Here is a 16798-nt window from a genome sequence, read left to right on the forward strand (position 1 = left end):
GCACTGACGGGTATGTCAGAGTTGGAATGGAAATGGACAAAAGCAGGGTAGAGTCTGAGCACCTGGAGCCAAGACCCTGGTGCAGACTCCTGCATGTCGAGGCAGGCTTTAGCCTTTGATTTAGGTGCTTTGACTTTATATTACCGACTCCCTTTAGGATGTGACTTTCCCCTAAGCGTTACTCATCAAGTTAAGGCTGTTAATCTGTATAGTGATAGGAGGGGGCTATTCAGCCCCTCAAGCCTGTACCACCATTTAATTCGATCATGGCTGCCCTGTATCCCATTTCCATTGACCATCCTTTGCTCCGTATCCTTCAATACTGTTCCCCTAACAGAAGTCTCATCAACCTTGGGACTTGCAATTTTCTGTGTTTCCCATCGTACAGAGCCCTTTGGGGAAATAACTCCAGATTCTGTTCCCCTTTGTGAGTAAAGGTGCTTCGTGATTTCACTTCTGAATGGCTTATCTCTAATGTTGTCATGCCAGCATGTATTGCTCATTCATTACACGACTTGAGGTAACAAAAGTGTTCATCTTTCAGGCTTTCGTTTAAGCATGTCTGCAAAATGGAGTTTCATCTACTTCACTAGTGTGGTCAAAACTCTTGTGTGCATTTTGTGCCTGTGTGTTGCCTTCAGAGTTGTTGATAATGTTATGAGTTACTGTGTTTGATCTTGCTCTTAATCACAACTATAATTCTGAAAGTTAACACTTTTTCCAGGGGTTCATCTGTCCAATCTGTATGCAATCGTTTCTAACACCAACTGAGCTGTTTGAGCATGACCGGAACGAACACACTGTGGCAGACAGGGCGACACAGGAGCAGCTTAATCCCGAAGTGTCCGTTAGCGTGGGTTGCTTTTTTGTTTGAATTCTGTCTGGGTGGGTGACGGTATGCAAAGTGGTGGCGGGTTTTCTTTCTGACGTGAAAGCGGCCTGCTTTTTTTCTTTCCTGTTTTGCTGCTGTCTTGGGGAGCTGGCTTTTTTTTTTCTGTCTGGTAGAGCATGCTTTACGCTTGCTTGGTGGTATATTGAGTTTGTCTCCCATTGCAAAGTTTTCGTCCTTCAGTAAGACCACTTATTGGCTCAACAACTGGTGCAAGGGAAGGTTGTGGGAATTCTTTATTCAGATAAAGTGCCCTGCTGTGCAGTATCTATGTGCCCAAACCTGCGTGGCAGCCTCTCTATTTCAGCCTGTGGGGAGATGCTACAGGGAAGCTGAAAGAATTGGTCCCTTTACTGCACCTTCCACTCAGCTGCACCTTCCGCTCAGCTACATAAGGGATGCAGATACTTAACAGGCTTCAGGGTGACACCCGCAGGTTGGTTAAATTAACTGAAGTATGGCAGATGGAGTTTAATGTGGAGATGTGTGAAGTGATTCACTTTAAAAAGACTAATATGTCAATAGCACAATTTTGAAGTGTAATGAGTGGTGAGACCTTGATGTCTATTAATGCAAATCTTTAAAACGCCAGGGCAAGTTGATAAGGTGATTAAAAAGCATGCGGGCTACTTAGGTTTATAAATAGAAGAATAAAATATAAAAGCAAAGAGATTGTGCTAGAACCTCATTAGTCACTGGTTAGGCCTCGGTCGGGGTCTTGTGGACAGTTCTGTGCCGCATACGTCAGGAAAGATGTAAAGGCCTTAGTCAGGGTACAGAGAAGTTATGTGGAGAGGTTAGAAAAGTTCAGATTGTTCTTCTTGGAACAGAGGATGTTAAGAGGAAACCTACTATAGGCTTTTAAGCTGTTGAGAGATTTTAATTGGGTAGATTGAGGGAAAAAAAACTATTCCGTGTGTCGAATTGGTCAAAAAGCAGAGGTCAGAGATTGAAAATCGTTGGCCAGATATCAAGATGGGAGTTGAGGAGAAATATTTGCACTTGGGGAAAATTGTTGGGATCTGGAATGCTCAACATGAAAAGGCACTGAAGGCAGTTGGACAAGTCCATGAAGGTGAGGAACCTATGGGTTACAGACAAAAATCAGAGATATGGGAATAAGCGCAACTTCTTTTTCACAGAGCAGCACCTAAAGGATGGACCAAGTGGCCTGTATTCCTTCCTATAATGATTAATGCTCTGCTGGTCACAAAATGGGTTCCAACTTGATGCTGGGACTAACGCTTAAACTACATGTATGAATCTCATCATAAGGATGCAAGGTTATTGGTTCAAAGGTTTTTCCACAAAATTTCAGAACTGTTGCTGCGCAGAACGAGGCCATTCGGCCCATCGTGTTGGCACTGGCCCTCCAAATGAACAATTCACTTAGTGCCATTCTCCTACCGTCTCCCTCTTCACATAACCATCTACTACCCTCTTAAACGTTTTGATTAAACTGCCTCCAGCACCCTCTCGGGTAGTGCATTCCAGACTGTAACTAAAAAGCTTGTTTAGCCAAAAAGCTTTTTCTCATCTCCCTTTTGCTTCTTCTGTGATTTTAAATCCATGCCCTCTCATTCTCGACTCTTACACGAGTGGGAACGGTTTCTCCCTATCTGCCCTGTCCAGACTCCTCATGATTTTAAATAGCTCATACAATTCTCCTTCCCTCCAAGGAAAACAATCCCAACTTCACCAATCTACCCTTCTTTACCCCGAAACCATCTTGTGAATCTTTTCTGCACTCTCTCCAATGCCTTCACATCTTTCCTGAAGTGTGCCGCCCAGAACTGTATGCAATACTACAGCTGAGGCCAAACTAGTGACTTGAACAAGTTCAATGTAGAATTTTACTTCTTGTACTCTATGCCTCTTAGTCTAGGATCCGATATGCTTTACTAACCATTCTCTCAACCTGTTCTGCGACAGACCACAATCAGTAAGAATGAACAACAACACCTCCTCCACAATACTCCTCAATACCAGGCCCGCAAGGCTGCGTACTTGGCCTGCTACTCTACTCCCTGTACACACACGACTGCGTGGCAAAATCTGGTTCCAACTCCATCTAGAAGTTTGCTGACGATACGATCATAGTGGGCTGGATCTCGAATAACGACGAGTCAGAATACAGGAGGGAGATAGAGAACCTAGTGGAGTGGTGAAGCGACAACAGTCTTCCTCAATGCCAGCAAAACTAAAGAGCTGGTCATCGACTTCAGGAAGCAAAGTACTGTACACACCCCTCTCAGCATCAACGGGGCTGAGGTGGACATGGTTAGCAGTTTCAAATTCTTAGGGGTGCACATCTCCAAAAATCTGTCCTGGTCCACCCACATCGACGCTGCACCAAGAAAGCACAACAACGCCTATACTTCCCCAGGAAACTAAGGAAATTCGGCATGTCCGCATTAACCCGTATCAACTTTTACAGATGCACCATAGAAAGCATCCTATTGGGCTGCATTACAGCCTGGTATGGCAACTGCTCGGCCCAGGACCGCAAGAAACTTCAGAGAGTCGTGAACACCGCCCAGTCCATCACACAAACCTGCCTCCCGTCCATTGACTTCATCTACACCTCCCGCTGTCTGGGGAAAGCAGGCAGCATAAGCAAAGACCCCTCCCACCCGGCTTACTCACTCTTCCAACTTCTTCCATTGGGCAGGAGATACAGAAGTCTGAGAACACGCACAAACAGACTCAAAAACAGCTTCCTCATTTTCACCAGACTCCTAAATGACCCTCTTATGGACTGACCTCATTAACACTACACCCTGTATGCTTCATCCGATTCCGGTGCTTATGTAGTTACATTGTATATCTTGTGTTGCCCTATTATGTATTTCCTTTTCTTCCCATGTACTTAATGATCTGTTGAGCTGCTCGCAGAAAAATACTTTTCACTGTACCTCGGTACACGTGACAATAAACAAATCCAATCCAATCCAGTACTGACTACTGACGGAGTGCTAAATTGTCAGAGGTGCCATCTTTTGCCTGAGACTTTGCCTGTCTTCTTGGGAGGGTGTAAACACTCCTGACACTATTCAAGGAAGAATTGAGATATTTTCCCAGTGTTCTGACCAATCTAGATACCTCGAGCAATATCCCTAAAACTGACTCTTGCAAGGCATTCTGGAATGTTCTGACTGAGGTCTGAGAAGAACTCTTATAAATACTGGCCTTTTTTTCATTTAAAAAAATGTACTTGTGGGTAAAATTCCATAAATGGAAAATAGTGCCTCATCAGGTATCAAACGTTGTATAATTCTTCACATGATGAATTACAATGAACTTTAATGTACAGTGACTATCATGCAGGTGAACACAGCAAGCAGTTTTGTGCACAGCAAGGTCCCATAAATCAATATCAGAAGAATGTTAGTTTTGCTGAAAAAAATACATGTTGTATTTTCGTTGTGCACTCGTCAGGACAATCAGAAGAATATATAAGGAGAAACTATAAATTTATATTGTATAAGAAGAGCATGGTCATTCGTTGGCAAGTTGACTCTGATTGGTAGAAGTGTTGCCATGGAGAATACACCAGTTGATGGTGACTGACAATTAACTGCCAGGCATTGTTTGAAATTTAAACCAGGCAAGAATTTCAAATAAAAACATGGCCACCAATGATGAAATGCAAGAGGAGAGAATTGGATGGGCAGAGAGATCTTGTCGGGCGAAAATTAAAAGTACCTGAGAATTGTAAAATTGAGGAATTGCCAGACTGGAGGCCAGTTTAGGTCAGGGAGTACAGGGTGATTAGTAATGAGGACAAGGTACGAGTATGGACACCGAAGCAGAGCTTTGGTTGATCTCAAATTTATCGAGAGTGAAAAATGGGAAGTCATTCAGGAGAGTGTAGGAGTAGTCACATCTGGAGTGAGAGTTTCAGCAGTGGAAGGGTTGAGGCAGGATGGAGCTACATGTTGTGGATGTTCCAGTAGGCAGAATAGTGATGGAGTGGACACCTGGTCGGTAGCTCATCTCTGGGGCAAATGCGATATTGAGGATAAAAGTGAACTGTTAGCAGCTGCCAGAGAGAAGAATGGGACTGGTAGTTAGAGAATGAAGTTCAAAGCTGGGACCAAAGATAGTGGCTTCGCTTTTCCTATTATTTAGCCAGAGGACATTTCTATTGGTCAGTACTGGATGACGGATGTGCAATCTGACAAATCAAGGACAGTGGTGGGGCTGAGAAAGATGGTGATGAGGTAGAGCTGGGTCTCATCAGATGTGTACGTGTGAAAACTAACTGGTCTGCATCCTCGATTTCGTGACCCAGAGGTCACTATCAGTAAGGATGAACAACAACTCCATCATAGTCCTCAATACCGGGGCCTCACAAAGCTGCGTACTTAGCCCCCTACTATGCTCCCTATACACACACACGACTGCGTGGCAAAATTTGGCTCCAACTCCATCTACAAGTTTGCTGATGACACGACCGTAGTGGGTCGGATCTCGAACAACGACGAGTCAGAATACAGGAGGGAGATAGAGAATCTAATATAATGATGATGGAGAGTAAACAAATGGGGCAGAAATTGGCTAGCTTGGATTTGTCCTGTTTCTTATGTATAGGGCACACCTGGGCAATTTTCCATATTACCAGGTAGGTGCCAGTATTGTAGCTGTTCTGGCTAGGGGTGTAACAAATATCTCTCCAACCTGCCTGCTGCAGATACATCTGTCCACAGTAGAAGTGACCACCACACAATCCTTGTGGAGACAAAGTCCCGTCTTCACATTGAGGATACCTTCCATCGTGTTGTCTGGCCCTACCGCAATGCTAAATGGGATAGACTTCAAACAGATCTAGCAACTCAAGACTGCGCATCCATGAGGTACTGTGGGCCATCAGCAGCAGCAGAGTTATACGCAACCACAATCTCCAACCTCGTGGCCTGGCATACCGCCACTCCACCATTACCAACAAGCCATGGGATCAACTCTCTGGTTCAATGAAGATTGCAGGAGAGCAAGGAGCAACATCAGGCATCCCAAAAAATGAGGTATCAACTTCGTGAAGCTATAATACAGTCCTGCCACATTCAGCCGTGAATGGTGGTGGGCAATTAAACAACTCACCGGATTAGGAGGCTCCACAAATATCCCCATCCTCAATGCTGGAGGAGCCCAGCACGTATGTACAAAAGACAAGACAACAATCTTCAGCCTGAAGTGCAGAGTGGCTGATCCATTGCGGTCTCCTCCGAGGTCCACAGCATTGAATTGGATGATCCGCCGTGATCATAATAAATGGTGAAGCAGGCTCGAAGGGCCGAATGGTCACCTCCTCCTATTTTCTATGTATTTATCACATGTCAGTCTTCAGCCAATACAATTCACTCCACGTGCAATCAAGAAATGGCTGAAGGCACTAGATACTGCAACGGTTATGGCCGCTGACAATATTTTGGCAATATTACTGAAGACTTGTGCTCTAGAACTTCCACACCCCTAGCCACAATACTGGCACCTACCTGGTAATATAGAAAATTGCCCAGGTGTGCCCTATACATAAGAAACAGGACAAATCCAAGCTAGCCAATTTCTGCCCCATTTGTTTACTCTCCATCATCAGAAAAGTTATGGAAGGAGTCATCAACAGTGCTATCAAGTGGCACTTACTTAGCAATAACCTGCTGACGGAAGCTCACTTTGGGTTCCACCAGGGTCACTCAGCTCCTGACCTCATTACAGCCTTGGTTTAAACATGAACAAAAGAGCTGAATGCCAGAGGTGAGGTGAAAGTGGCTGCCCTTGACATCAGTATTTGGCCAAGCGTGGCATCAAGGACCCTAACTAAACTGGAATCAATGGGAATCAGGAAGAAAACCCTGTTGGTTGGAGTCATACCTGGCACAAAGAATGATGGTTGGAGGTTAATCACCTCAGCTCCAGGACATCACTGCAGGAGTTCCTCAGGGTAGTTTCATAGGCTTAACCACCTTCAACTGTTTCATTAACAACCTTCCTTCCATCGTAAGATCAGAAGTGGGGATGTTTGCAGATGACTGGATGCCTACACAATGTTCAGCACCATTTGCGACTCCTCGGATAATGTAGGAGTTAGTTTCCAAATACAGCAAGACCTGGACAATATCCAGGCTTGGACTGACAAGTAGCAAGTTACATACGCGCCACACAAGTGGCAGGCAATGGCAATCTCCTACACCATCGCCCCTTGACATTCAATGGCATTACCATCACTGAATACCCCACAATCAACATCCTGGGAGGTACATTTGATCAGAAACTGCACTGGATCAGCCATATAGAAATTGTGGCTACCAGAATAGGTCAAAGGCCAGGAATCCTACTGCGAGTAACTCACCGCCTGACCTTCCCCATGCACCCCCAAAGCTTGTCCACTGCCTACAAGGCACAAATCAGGAGTGTAATGGAATATTCTCCACTTGCTTGGATGAATGCAAGGGGTGATCTTTTCAAGGTTTATAAAATAATGAGGGGCATAGATTAGGCAGTCAACATCTTTTCCCAAAGATAGAGGAGTCTAGAACTACAGGGCATAGGTTTAAGGTGAGAGGGGAGAGATACAAAAGAGACCAGAGGGGAAATTTCTTCACACAGAGGGTGGTGAGCATCTGGAACGGGCTGCCAGAGGCAGTGGTAGAGGCGGGTACAATTTTTTCCTTTAAAAAACAGTTAGACAGTTACATGGGCAGGGTGGGTATAGAGGGATATGGGCCAAATGCAGGCAAGTGGGCCTAGCTTAGTGATAGAAACTGGGCGGCATGGACAAGCTGGGCCGAAGGGCCTGTTTCCCTGCTGTAAATATCTATGACTCTATAATTGTGATATGTGATGCAAGTTCCATTTTATGGCTCTTTATTACTTAATTGAAAAACATTGTTCTTGTCAGCAGAGAAACTCACCTTGTCAAAAGTGTGTATTGCATTGAAATGTTAGCATCCTCTATGTTCATTCCAAAGAATGGCAGGTTCGAAAGCTGGTCATCATGTTTATTGTTAAGTATTTAATCAAGGAATGGCCGAATGCAATTGGGACTTGGAATTTATCTAAATCTCTATTTTCATCACTGTACCATTGCCTGTAAGAGGTACTGGCGAAGGTGCAGATCCGAGGACAATAGCAGAATAGAGTGGATACAATATCAGGAAAGATTGAATGGGCTGGGGCTCTTTTCTCGGGAAAAGAGAAGACCCTGGAGGTTAACCTAATAGAGCTCTTCTAATTTCTGAAGGTCTTCGATCTTTGTGGGCCGCCTAAAATCAAAGGTAATCAACATAAGATAGTCACTAATAACTGAATGTGGAATTCAGGAGAAGGTGGCACTTGCTACCCCAGGGGGTAGTTGAGGTGAATACCACAGATACAGTTATGGGGAAGCCAGATAAACACTTGTGGGAGAAAGAAATAGAAATGCAATAATAGGATAAGATAATGTAGGATGGAAGGAGACTCGTGTGGAGCATAAACTCAGACCAGTAGGGTTGCGGGGATAGGGTGGAGACATGGGCTTAAGTAGGATGCTCTTTCCAAGAGCCAGTGCCGACTCAATGGGCCAAATGGCCTCCTTCTGCACTGTAGGGATTCTGTGCTGTAGAATTTTATGTATTTGCTGGCGGTTGCTGATTTGAAGTGTGAATATTGCTTCCATTAAGCAGGAGCTCTGGTATTTTGTATGCATGTAAACCTGTGCCTGGTTTGTCTGTGTTTGTCTGTGTATCAGTAGGTTACTGCAATGGGGTGCTCTACTTGCAATAAATTTTTTTAAACGGAAATATATTTATTGAATTATCAAATATAAACAGTAACAACAATATTAACAAAAGTAAACATGTTATGTAAATACAGAACCAAATAAGTGATTAAAAATACAGTGGTTTAAGCAACTCTGTTATTTAAACTAACCACTTATAACTCAACCCTCCCCCAACTCTCGACCCTGTCCAGTTCTTTAAAGAATGAAATGAATGGCCACCATCTCTGATAGAACCTCCCCACCGAGCCTCTAATGGTATACTTAATCTTTTCTAGATGTAGAAATGACATCATGTCTTCCATCCATGCGGATGCTTTGGGTTGCATGGGGGAACCTCAAATTAAGCCGTATTCGCTTCCTGGCCATTAAAGAGGCAAAGGCGAGATTGTCGGCCTCTACCCCGAATGGAATGCCAGGGAGTCCGAGACTCCAAATATCGCTACTAGGGTTCTAGGGTTACCGCAAAATCTTGGTGTATCAAAAAAGGAAACTCCGTATCCAGCAAGCTTAGGACAAGACCCAAGTGCACGCGTATTGCTAGCCAGTGTAAGTGAGCACTTGTCCTCCACATCGCGAAAGAATCCACTCATCTTTGCCTTTGTCCAATGTGTTTTATGTAATACTCTGAGCTGAACCAAACTCAGTCTGGTGCAAAATGAAGTGGAAATCATCCTGTAGAGGGCTTCCCTTCAAGCCTTCTCAGTAAGTACAGGGCCTAGCTCCCCAACCCATTTCTCATACACTCTATCCAAAGTGGCAGGATCTGAAGATAAGATAGGGTTGTACAGGTTTGTGATAAACTCTCTATTCTGTTGTGCCTCGGATAGGACCTTCTCCAACACAGAAGAAGGTGGGGTCAGGGGGGAGGAAAAAAATAACTTGCGTGAGAAATCCCAAATATGAAAGAAACAAAAAAGGTTGGAGCTGATCAGACTATATCTGTGAGTCTCGCGAGGATGGCTGAACCTCCATATAGAAATAAGTCATAAGTCCCCGAAGTGCACAAAATCTTCTCTTCTCCAAGACCCAAACGATGTGCCCAAGCTCAAAGACACAAAGAGGTGATTGTTGCAAATCGGGGCAAGTGAGAGAAGGTGGAAGTGCTGCTGGAACTGTGCCGGAGCTTTTTCCAATCCTGAGGGAGAAGATCACCTCAGGGCTCGAGGAAAGATCTATAGGGGAGAAGGGCAGCGGGGAGAAGGGCAGCAATAATTATAGCAGGGAGAAGGGAGGAGGCTGTGGCGCAAAATCGTGCCTCCAATTCGATCCAGGGTCACAGCCATTGTAGGATTTTCTCTATGTTGGCAGCCCAATAATAAAACAGGAGGTCTGGGAGTCCTGATCCTGTGTCTCCGAAGCAGAGCGCTGCAGACTCTGGGACTCTTGCCTGCCCAGACAAATGCTTTTTCAGCATCCAAAGATACTGTGATTTTTAGGATCCCAAACAGTAGGAGCGAAAGGACGATGTTCAAGAGGCATCGGACATTGGCCGACAACTGTCTGCCTTTAATAAAGCCTGTCTGGTCTTCCGATATTATAACCAGAAGCCAGGACTCCATTCGGGATGCTGGGACATTAGCCAGTAGTTTAACGTTTGTGTTAAGGAGTGAAATGGGTCGATATAACCCCCACTCTACTGGGTCCTTGCCCTTTTTAAGGAGCACCGAGATTGTGGTTTGGGTGAGGGTCAGAGGTAGTGACCCCCGACACAGCGAGTTGTTAAAGATGTTTAATAGTAGAGGTGTGAGCTGCTTTGAGAACATCTCATAAAATTTGGTTGTGAAGCCGTCAGGACCGGAACTTTGCCGGATTGCAGCCGACTGATACATTTTGGTATTTCTTCTGGGCTTAAGGGGGATCCCAGCTGTTTCCTGCCTTCCCCAATGGTCGGGATGTTTCGACCATCTAAAAAACTCGTCATGTCCGAAGTGTCTGGAAGAGGCTCTGACTCGTATAGCTCATGGTAGTACGAACTGAAAGCCTCATTAACCTGGAAAGGGACTGACACTAGCTTGCCTTCCTTATTCCAAATCCGAGGGATTTCTCGGGCAGAAGTCCGCTTCTTTAGTTGATGTGCAAGAAGATGACCTGCCTTTTCCCCATGTTCACAGAAGGTGTCCCTGCAATGTCATAACTGATGCACATGTTTGTTCATAGATATCAACTCGAATTGGAGTTGTAGATTTTTCTGTGCATTAGTAGATTTGGTGTTGGTAATTGAATATTGGCATCAACCTCCAAAATGGAGTCTACTAGCTTTTATGATTCCAATCTCTCCAATTTCATGACATGAGCTTTCTATTGGATAATTTCCCCCTTATATTGGCCTTTAGGGTTTCCCAGAACGTTGAAGGAGATATTGACCAATAAAGCCTACTATGACTGGAGACAAAATGTTCATAAAATCTGCCATCAGTGGTGTCTAGTTTCCAGGGTGGGCGTTCAGGAGAGCCAAACTCAATGCAAGAGTCAACAAAATGAGGAACATGATGACAATGGCTGAGGGACTTGTCAACAATTTAAAACAAAATCCATTTGGGAGTATGCACGGTGAACATGTGAAGAAAAGGAAAATTCTTTACTGTTTGTATGCTGGAAATGCCACGGGTCTATCCACCCCCCCCCCCCAATTTGACCCACCCAATTTTTGCGAAGCCTTTTCTGGTTCTTCACCTGTAGATGGGTTTCCTGTAGAAACACGACACCTGAATTTAGACCCTTCAGATGAGCAAAAACCCTTGCCCGTTTCACTGGCCCATTCAAATCTCTCTCATTCCAAGTTACAAGGTGGAAAGGAGATCCCCCACCGTCTCTCACGCCAGGATCAGTCATTACACCTGAGAATTAAGGAATAAGGAAATCTATTAAGCTAAGCTAAGGCAAGAGATCCCACCGGGACAGTGGCTAGGCCCGATTTAAGACCAGACAAACACAGTATCATGGACATGGTCAAGCAACTAATCCCCCCCTCCCCCAACAACAACAATCTCCAGCAGTAATATTAAATCTTTACAGAACATAAACTGATCAAGACTACATTTACATAGAATTTACAGTGCAGGAAGGTGTTTGCAAGGTGTTTGCAAAGCAGCTGCAGTATACCCACTTTCTACCTCCCATCAGCTAACCTTATCTTTAGCTGGGAGGTTCTCCGTCTAACCATATATTCAGAGAAAAGAAAAACTATGACCATGGATAAAATTCATGATGCAACAATACAACGATAACAACAGCACAACAAGAAGAATATGTACAGCACTTGTAAAAAAAAACAAAGATAATTTCTTTATATAAATCAACAATGGAAAATCTTCCAACACACAGCAGCTTCAATATATATAAACCAAAAAGAATTGAACAGATTTCAAACTGAGCTTTTGAACAAATAAGTTTGCATCTTCTGGGGAGTCAAAAAAGTGATCCTTCTCCTCGACAGGCACCCGGAGGCGGACTGGGTATAATTGACCGAACTGGAGACCCTTTTTATATAGAGCGGAATTCACCCCGTTGAAAGCTGCTCTCTTCTTTGCCAGATCAGCACTGCGGTCTTTGATACAGCCAGATCGAGTGGCCTTCCCAATTTGTATCCTGGTGTTCTTTGGCCCATCGAAGGACCTGTTCTTTCTTCTTGAAATTGTGAAATCTTACAATGATCGCCCAAGCACTAGGTCTCGGTCGCAGTGAGCAATGTCTAGGGAATGGGGTCACCTCCACATTTTTCACCATAGCCCCACATGCCTCATAACTTTACTCATACCTTCTAATTTACTTGATACCTGGGCCAGGTCTTCATCGACCAATCTCTTCATCTCATCTTCCAGGCTTTGGTGGTATTTTCTCAATTCAGCCGTCACAATGCACCTGATGCCATTGGACACGCGGCCGCCTGGGGGGGGGGGGGGGATTCTCACCGCTGCCATTTTACCGCCCGTCGAGTCTTGTGAAGCCTCCGAGTCCAAGGAACATGTATGACCCCTTTCATTTTTATCTTTACTCTTACAAGGCATATATTTGGTCCTGGTGTTTATGTAATGTTTGGTCGTTTTAAAAAATTTTGCTCCAGCCGTTGTGCTATAAAAGTCGGGATCAGCATGGAGAGCCTCCGTTTCCCATTACATCCGCCACGGAAGTCTGCTTCACAATAAATTAAACCCGGGTCTCAATGCCTCTTCCAACTAATAGATTGGTTCACACTGTTACCTCACAGTATCAGCGACCCACGTTCGATTCTGGCCTAGGGTGACTGTCAGTGTGGAGTTTGCACATTCTGTCTGCTGCTGCGTGGATTTCCTCCAGGTGCTCCGGTTTCCTCCCACATACAAAGATGTGCAGGTTTGGTAGATTGGTCATGCTAAATTGCCCCTTAATGTCCCAACAGGGGTTATGGGGATAGGGTGGGGAAGTGGGCCTAAGGTGGGGTGCTCTTTCAGAGGTTGGTGTAGAATCGATGGATCGAATGGCCACCTGCACTGTAGGGATTCTATGGGAACTGAGTTTGAAACTGCGTGTTCTGGGGTCATCCACATCTGAGAGTTGGATTATTTCCTCAACAACCTAAAATGACAGTGTGGATTTTGCATGAGAACATAATAAATAATAGCTGAAGACCGTTGGACTCCTCGAGCCTGCTTCATCATTTAGAGATCATAGCTGTACTTTGACCTCTGTTCTGCCTTCTTGCATAACTTGACCCCCATTTCCTTTGATTCCCTTGATCTTGAATCCACATGCTTGTGGAGAAGAGAATTTTGAAGACTCCCAAGAGTGCAGAGATTTCTCCTCACCTGCAGGCCTAAATGGCCGACCCCTTAACTGGGCACTAATTTTCATCAGCCATCTCTATATCTCCATCTTCTTTGCCTGGGTTGTAGCAGCTTATCCATCATGTCATTAGACCTTCTTCCCCATAACCTTTTGACTTTGATTTTCGCAATCTTTTATGAAGCAGAAACTGGAATCCATTTTTCCCCCTTCCATTGCCTCTTTCCACTTTGAAAACTTACAATGTGTTCTCCTACTCTTCTGTGAGATTGTGACACACAAGCATATTTTCTGACCATAAAAGTTGCCATGTTCTCCCCTCCACCGACACATATCACCGTCTCTACATTAATGAGTTGACGGTTGTCTGTCGGATTGTTGAGTTGGCGGGTGGAGGCTGCGTAGCTTGTGGAGCTCTGGCTGTCACTGCCAGCTGCTTTGAGTGTGCAATGGGGCAACGCTGCTCTGTGTGATTGCCCTAGTTTCTTATTTTTAGCACGGTAGCACAGTGGGTAGCACTTTTGCTTCACAGTGGCTGGGTCCTAGTTCCATTCTCGGCTTGGGTCACTTCTGCGCGGAGCTTGCACGTTCTCCCTGTGTCTGCGTGGGTTTCCTCCGGGTGCTCCAATTTCCTCCCACAAGTCCCGAAAGATGTGCCATTAGGTAATTAGGTAATATTCTGAATTCTCCCTCTGTACCCGAACAGGCGCTGCAATGTGGCGACTAGGGGTTTTTCATAGTAACTTAATTGCAGTGTTAATGTAAGCCTACCTGTGACAATAAAGATTATAAAATAAAATATAAAAAATATAATAGAAAGCATAATGATCTCGTTACCTCTGACAGATGGAGGTTGGTGAACTGAATGCAGATATATTGAGTTGCTGAACTTCATTGGGACTCCAGAAATTTGAGTGAACTGAGAAAAAACAGTGGAAGGACTAAATCCCCCCCCCCCCCCAATACCCACCCCACTAATTGTGCTTGGTGAGCAGAGCATTTTAACAGAACAGGATAATACCCAAGTCTGGTGGCGATGATCTCAATATGAAAGAGTGTCCTTCGCCTCTTGTGGTCAGCAAGGAAGTTGTGCGTCTCCAGGGGTCACCGGTTAAGTTTTTTGAAGCTACTTTTGGAGTTCAGGAGTTACTTTAATGACCGTGGGGTAGGCCTTAAGACGGCTGGTAATTTTGCTGTCCCTTTGCAATTTTTTTAAATGCCACTCTGCATGTTTTGCCGACTTGTCAGCAATGAACTAGAAACAGCAATTACAGTTACTGGCAAATGGGTCCAATTAACCTAAATAGGTCAACCATATTCTGACATCTTAAAAGCCTTACGAAAGGAGCCCCCTTAATTTGTGGCATCTCTGCTTTTCTAGCTGGTTTGTTTTTGTGCTACCTGTTGTTTTGAGTGAGGAGGAACAGGAAGTTAAAAGCCTATCTGAACAGGCATAGGAACAGGAGTTGGCCGTTCATTTCCTCGAGCCTGTTCTGCCAGTTCAGTTCATATCAATTGGTTAGGCAGGTGTCAGACTAATTATTTTTAAGCTGTAAGAGGAAGTTTAAGCTCGCTGGGGATGTTGTGTAAAATGCTGGACTTAAAGTTGTTCCCCAGTGATTCCAGCGGCCAGTGAACTGGCGACTGCTGCCAGCCAATCGTCTGTTTTGAGGACGAGTGAGGAGGATGTGAAAGGCAGAGCTGTCTTATTCTCTGCTTTCAGGACTGTTCAGTAACTTGGCTGATTCATCGTTTTCTCCTTCCTCCAATGCCGTTGGAGGCTGTAGGCAGGGTCCAAAATGAGACATTTGAAGGGATGCCTGATTACACATTGGAAGCGTCATTTCCATATCTTTTGTCATTTAAGGATTTTTTACTGAACTGTTGTGCATAATTAAGATATTGGAAGACAAGTGGGAGCCCATTTTACAGATTAGACGTAAGACGAGGTCTGGAGTACAGTGGGACCACCTGAGTGCAAAAGGAATTTAGGTGCATGAAAAAGGTAGCAATTAAGTGCCCAGTTTCAGATCATGGCACAGGGTTTCAGACAGACTCTCTTCCAATATTGTGGTTACTCTCTCTTTCAGCTGAGGCTTTTTTGCCCTTAATCACCACCTGCATCCGGTTGACGATCTTTCTGGGGAATTTGCTTTCCTGGTTTTCCCTACGAACCTCGCATGAAGTGGATTTTAAAAAAATTCATAGAATGTAGTTGTTGCCGGCCAACTAGGATATCATGAGCTGCAGTAGTCGGTGTGATGTAGGTAATGTCATCAATTACCTTATCACAGCAGCTTGGTACAACTGACTGGTCTGCTGGACCATTTTAGAGTGAGGTTAAAAATCAGTGACATTGCTGAGAGTCTGGAGCCACATGTAACTTGGACCAATTAAAGACAGCAGATCTCCTTCCCTCAAGGACATGGGTGAACTGGTTGGATTTTTATAACAATCTTGTAATCGAACGAACAGTTTTCACATGTACGGTGGACGCAGGTTTGTCTGAAGGTCATACAGGACTTTTCAATGTTTAGGCATTAGGAAGGATGCTGACCATTTTACCACTTGAGGTGTAAGCTCTTGGACAGTTGATTCTGCTATCTGATCATAGCAGAAACCATGACTATTGTCTTTTTAAAGACTAACAATTAGTAATACAGGTTGAGTATCCCTTATCTGAAATTCCGAACACCGAAAATATCCAAAATCTGCACTTTAATCGAACGCTGACACAACGTCGTGAGTGGGGAATCCCACAAGGCTTCTGGGCGGTCCACTGTTCCCAACGTTCCGCACACGCGCAGTTCCCAATGCGCGCCACGCATGAACAGTATATTCCGAAATTCCAAAAATTCGGAGATCCGATGCGCACTCAGCCCCAAGCATTTTGGATAAAGGATTTTCAACCTGTACCTGTTATCGTCAACAGCTCCTAATTTAGTGACCTTCTTTAAACAACCCTATTGCATCACTTGCATATCAAAAATCTGTGTGCTTGCTTGTAGACCAGGGGTGGGCAAACTTTTCCGTGCAAGGGCCACATTCAGAAATTCACAATTCACAAAGGGCCGCATAGTATATTAAGTAAAAGAATTACTTCACCCGGTTATGATTCTGGGCGCCTCATATAGAACATAGAACAGTACAGCACAGAACAGGCCCTTCGGCCCTCGATGTTGTGCCGAGCAATGATCACCCTACTCAAGTCAACGTATCCACCCTATACCAGTGAGTAACCCAACAGCCCCCCCCATTAAACTTAAAAAAAAATAAAAAAATAAAAATAAAAAAAATTTTTTAAATATTTTTTTTTTTTTTAAATGACTTGGCGGGCCGCAGAAATACCTTTGGCGGGCCGCATGCGGCCCGCGGGCCCTAGTTTG

At 44.5% G+C, this 16798-nt stretch overlaps 1 protein-coding gene across 5 annotated transcripts in view; it reads left to right on the forward strand.

Annotated features, from left to right (window-relative positions):
- Positions 1-16798, forward strand: part of eea1 (early endosome antigen 1) — a 142556-nt gene that overhangs the window by 13426 nt on the left and 112332 nt on the right. For 4 of the 5 annotated variants that reach the window (XM_038810968.1, XM_038810972.1, XM_038810969.1 and 1 more), the window contains exon 3: positions 725-853. The exons of the other annotated variant lie outside the window; for it this stretch is intronic. In XM_038810968.1, coding sequence (XP_038666896.1) covers positions 725-853 — 129 coding nt within the window. The remainder of the gene's footprint in view (positions 1-724; positions 854-16798) is intronic. 5 annotated transcript variants of the gene reach the window in all.

This window comes from Scyliorhinus canicula, chromosome 11, assembly GCF_902713615.1.
Source record: "Scyliorhinus canicula chromosome 11, sScyCan1.1, whole genome shotgun sequence".
NCBI classification, from domain to species: Eukaryota; Metazoa; Chordata; class Chondrichthyes; order Carcharhiniformes; family Scyliorhinidae; genus Scyliorhinus; species Scyliorhinus canicula.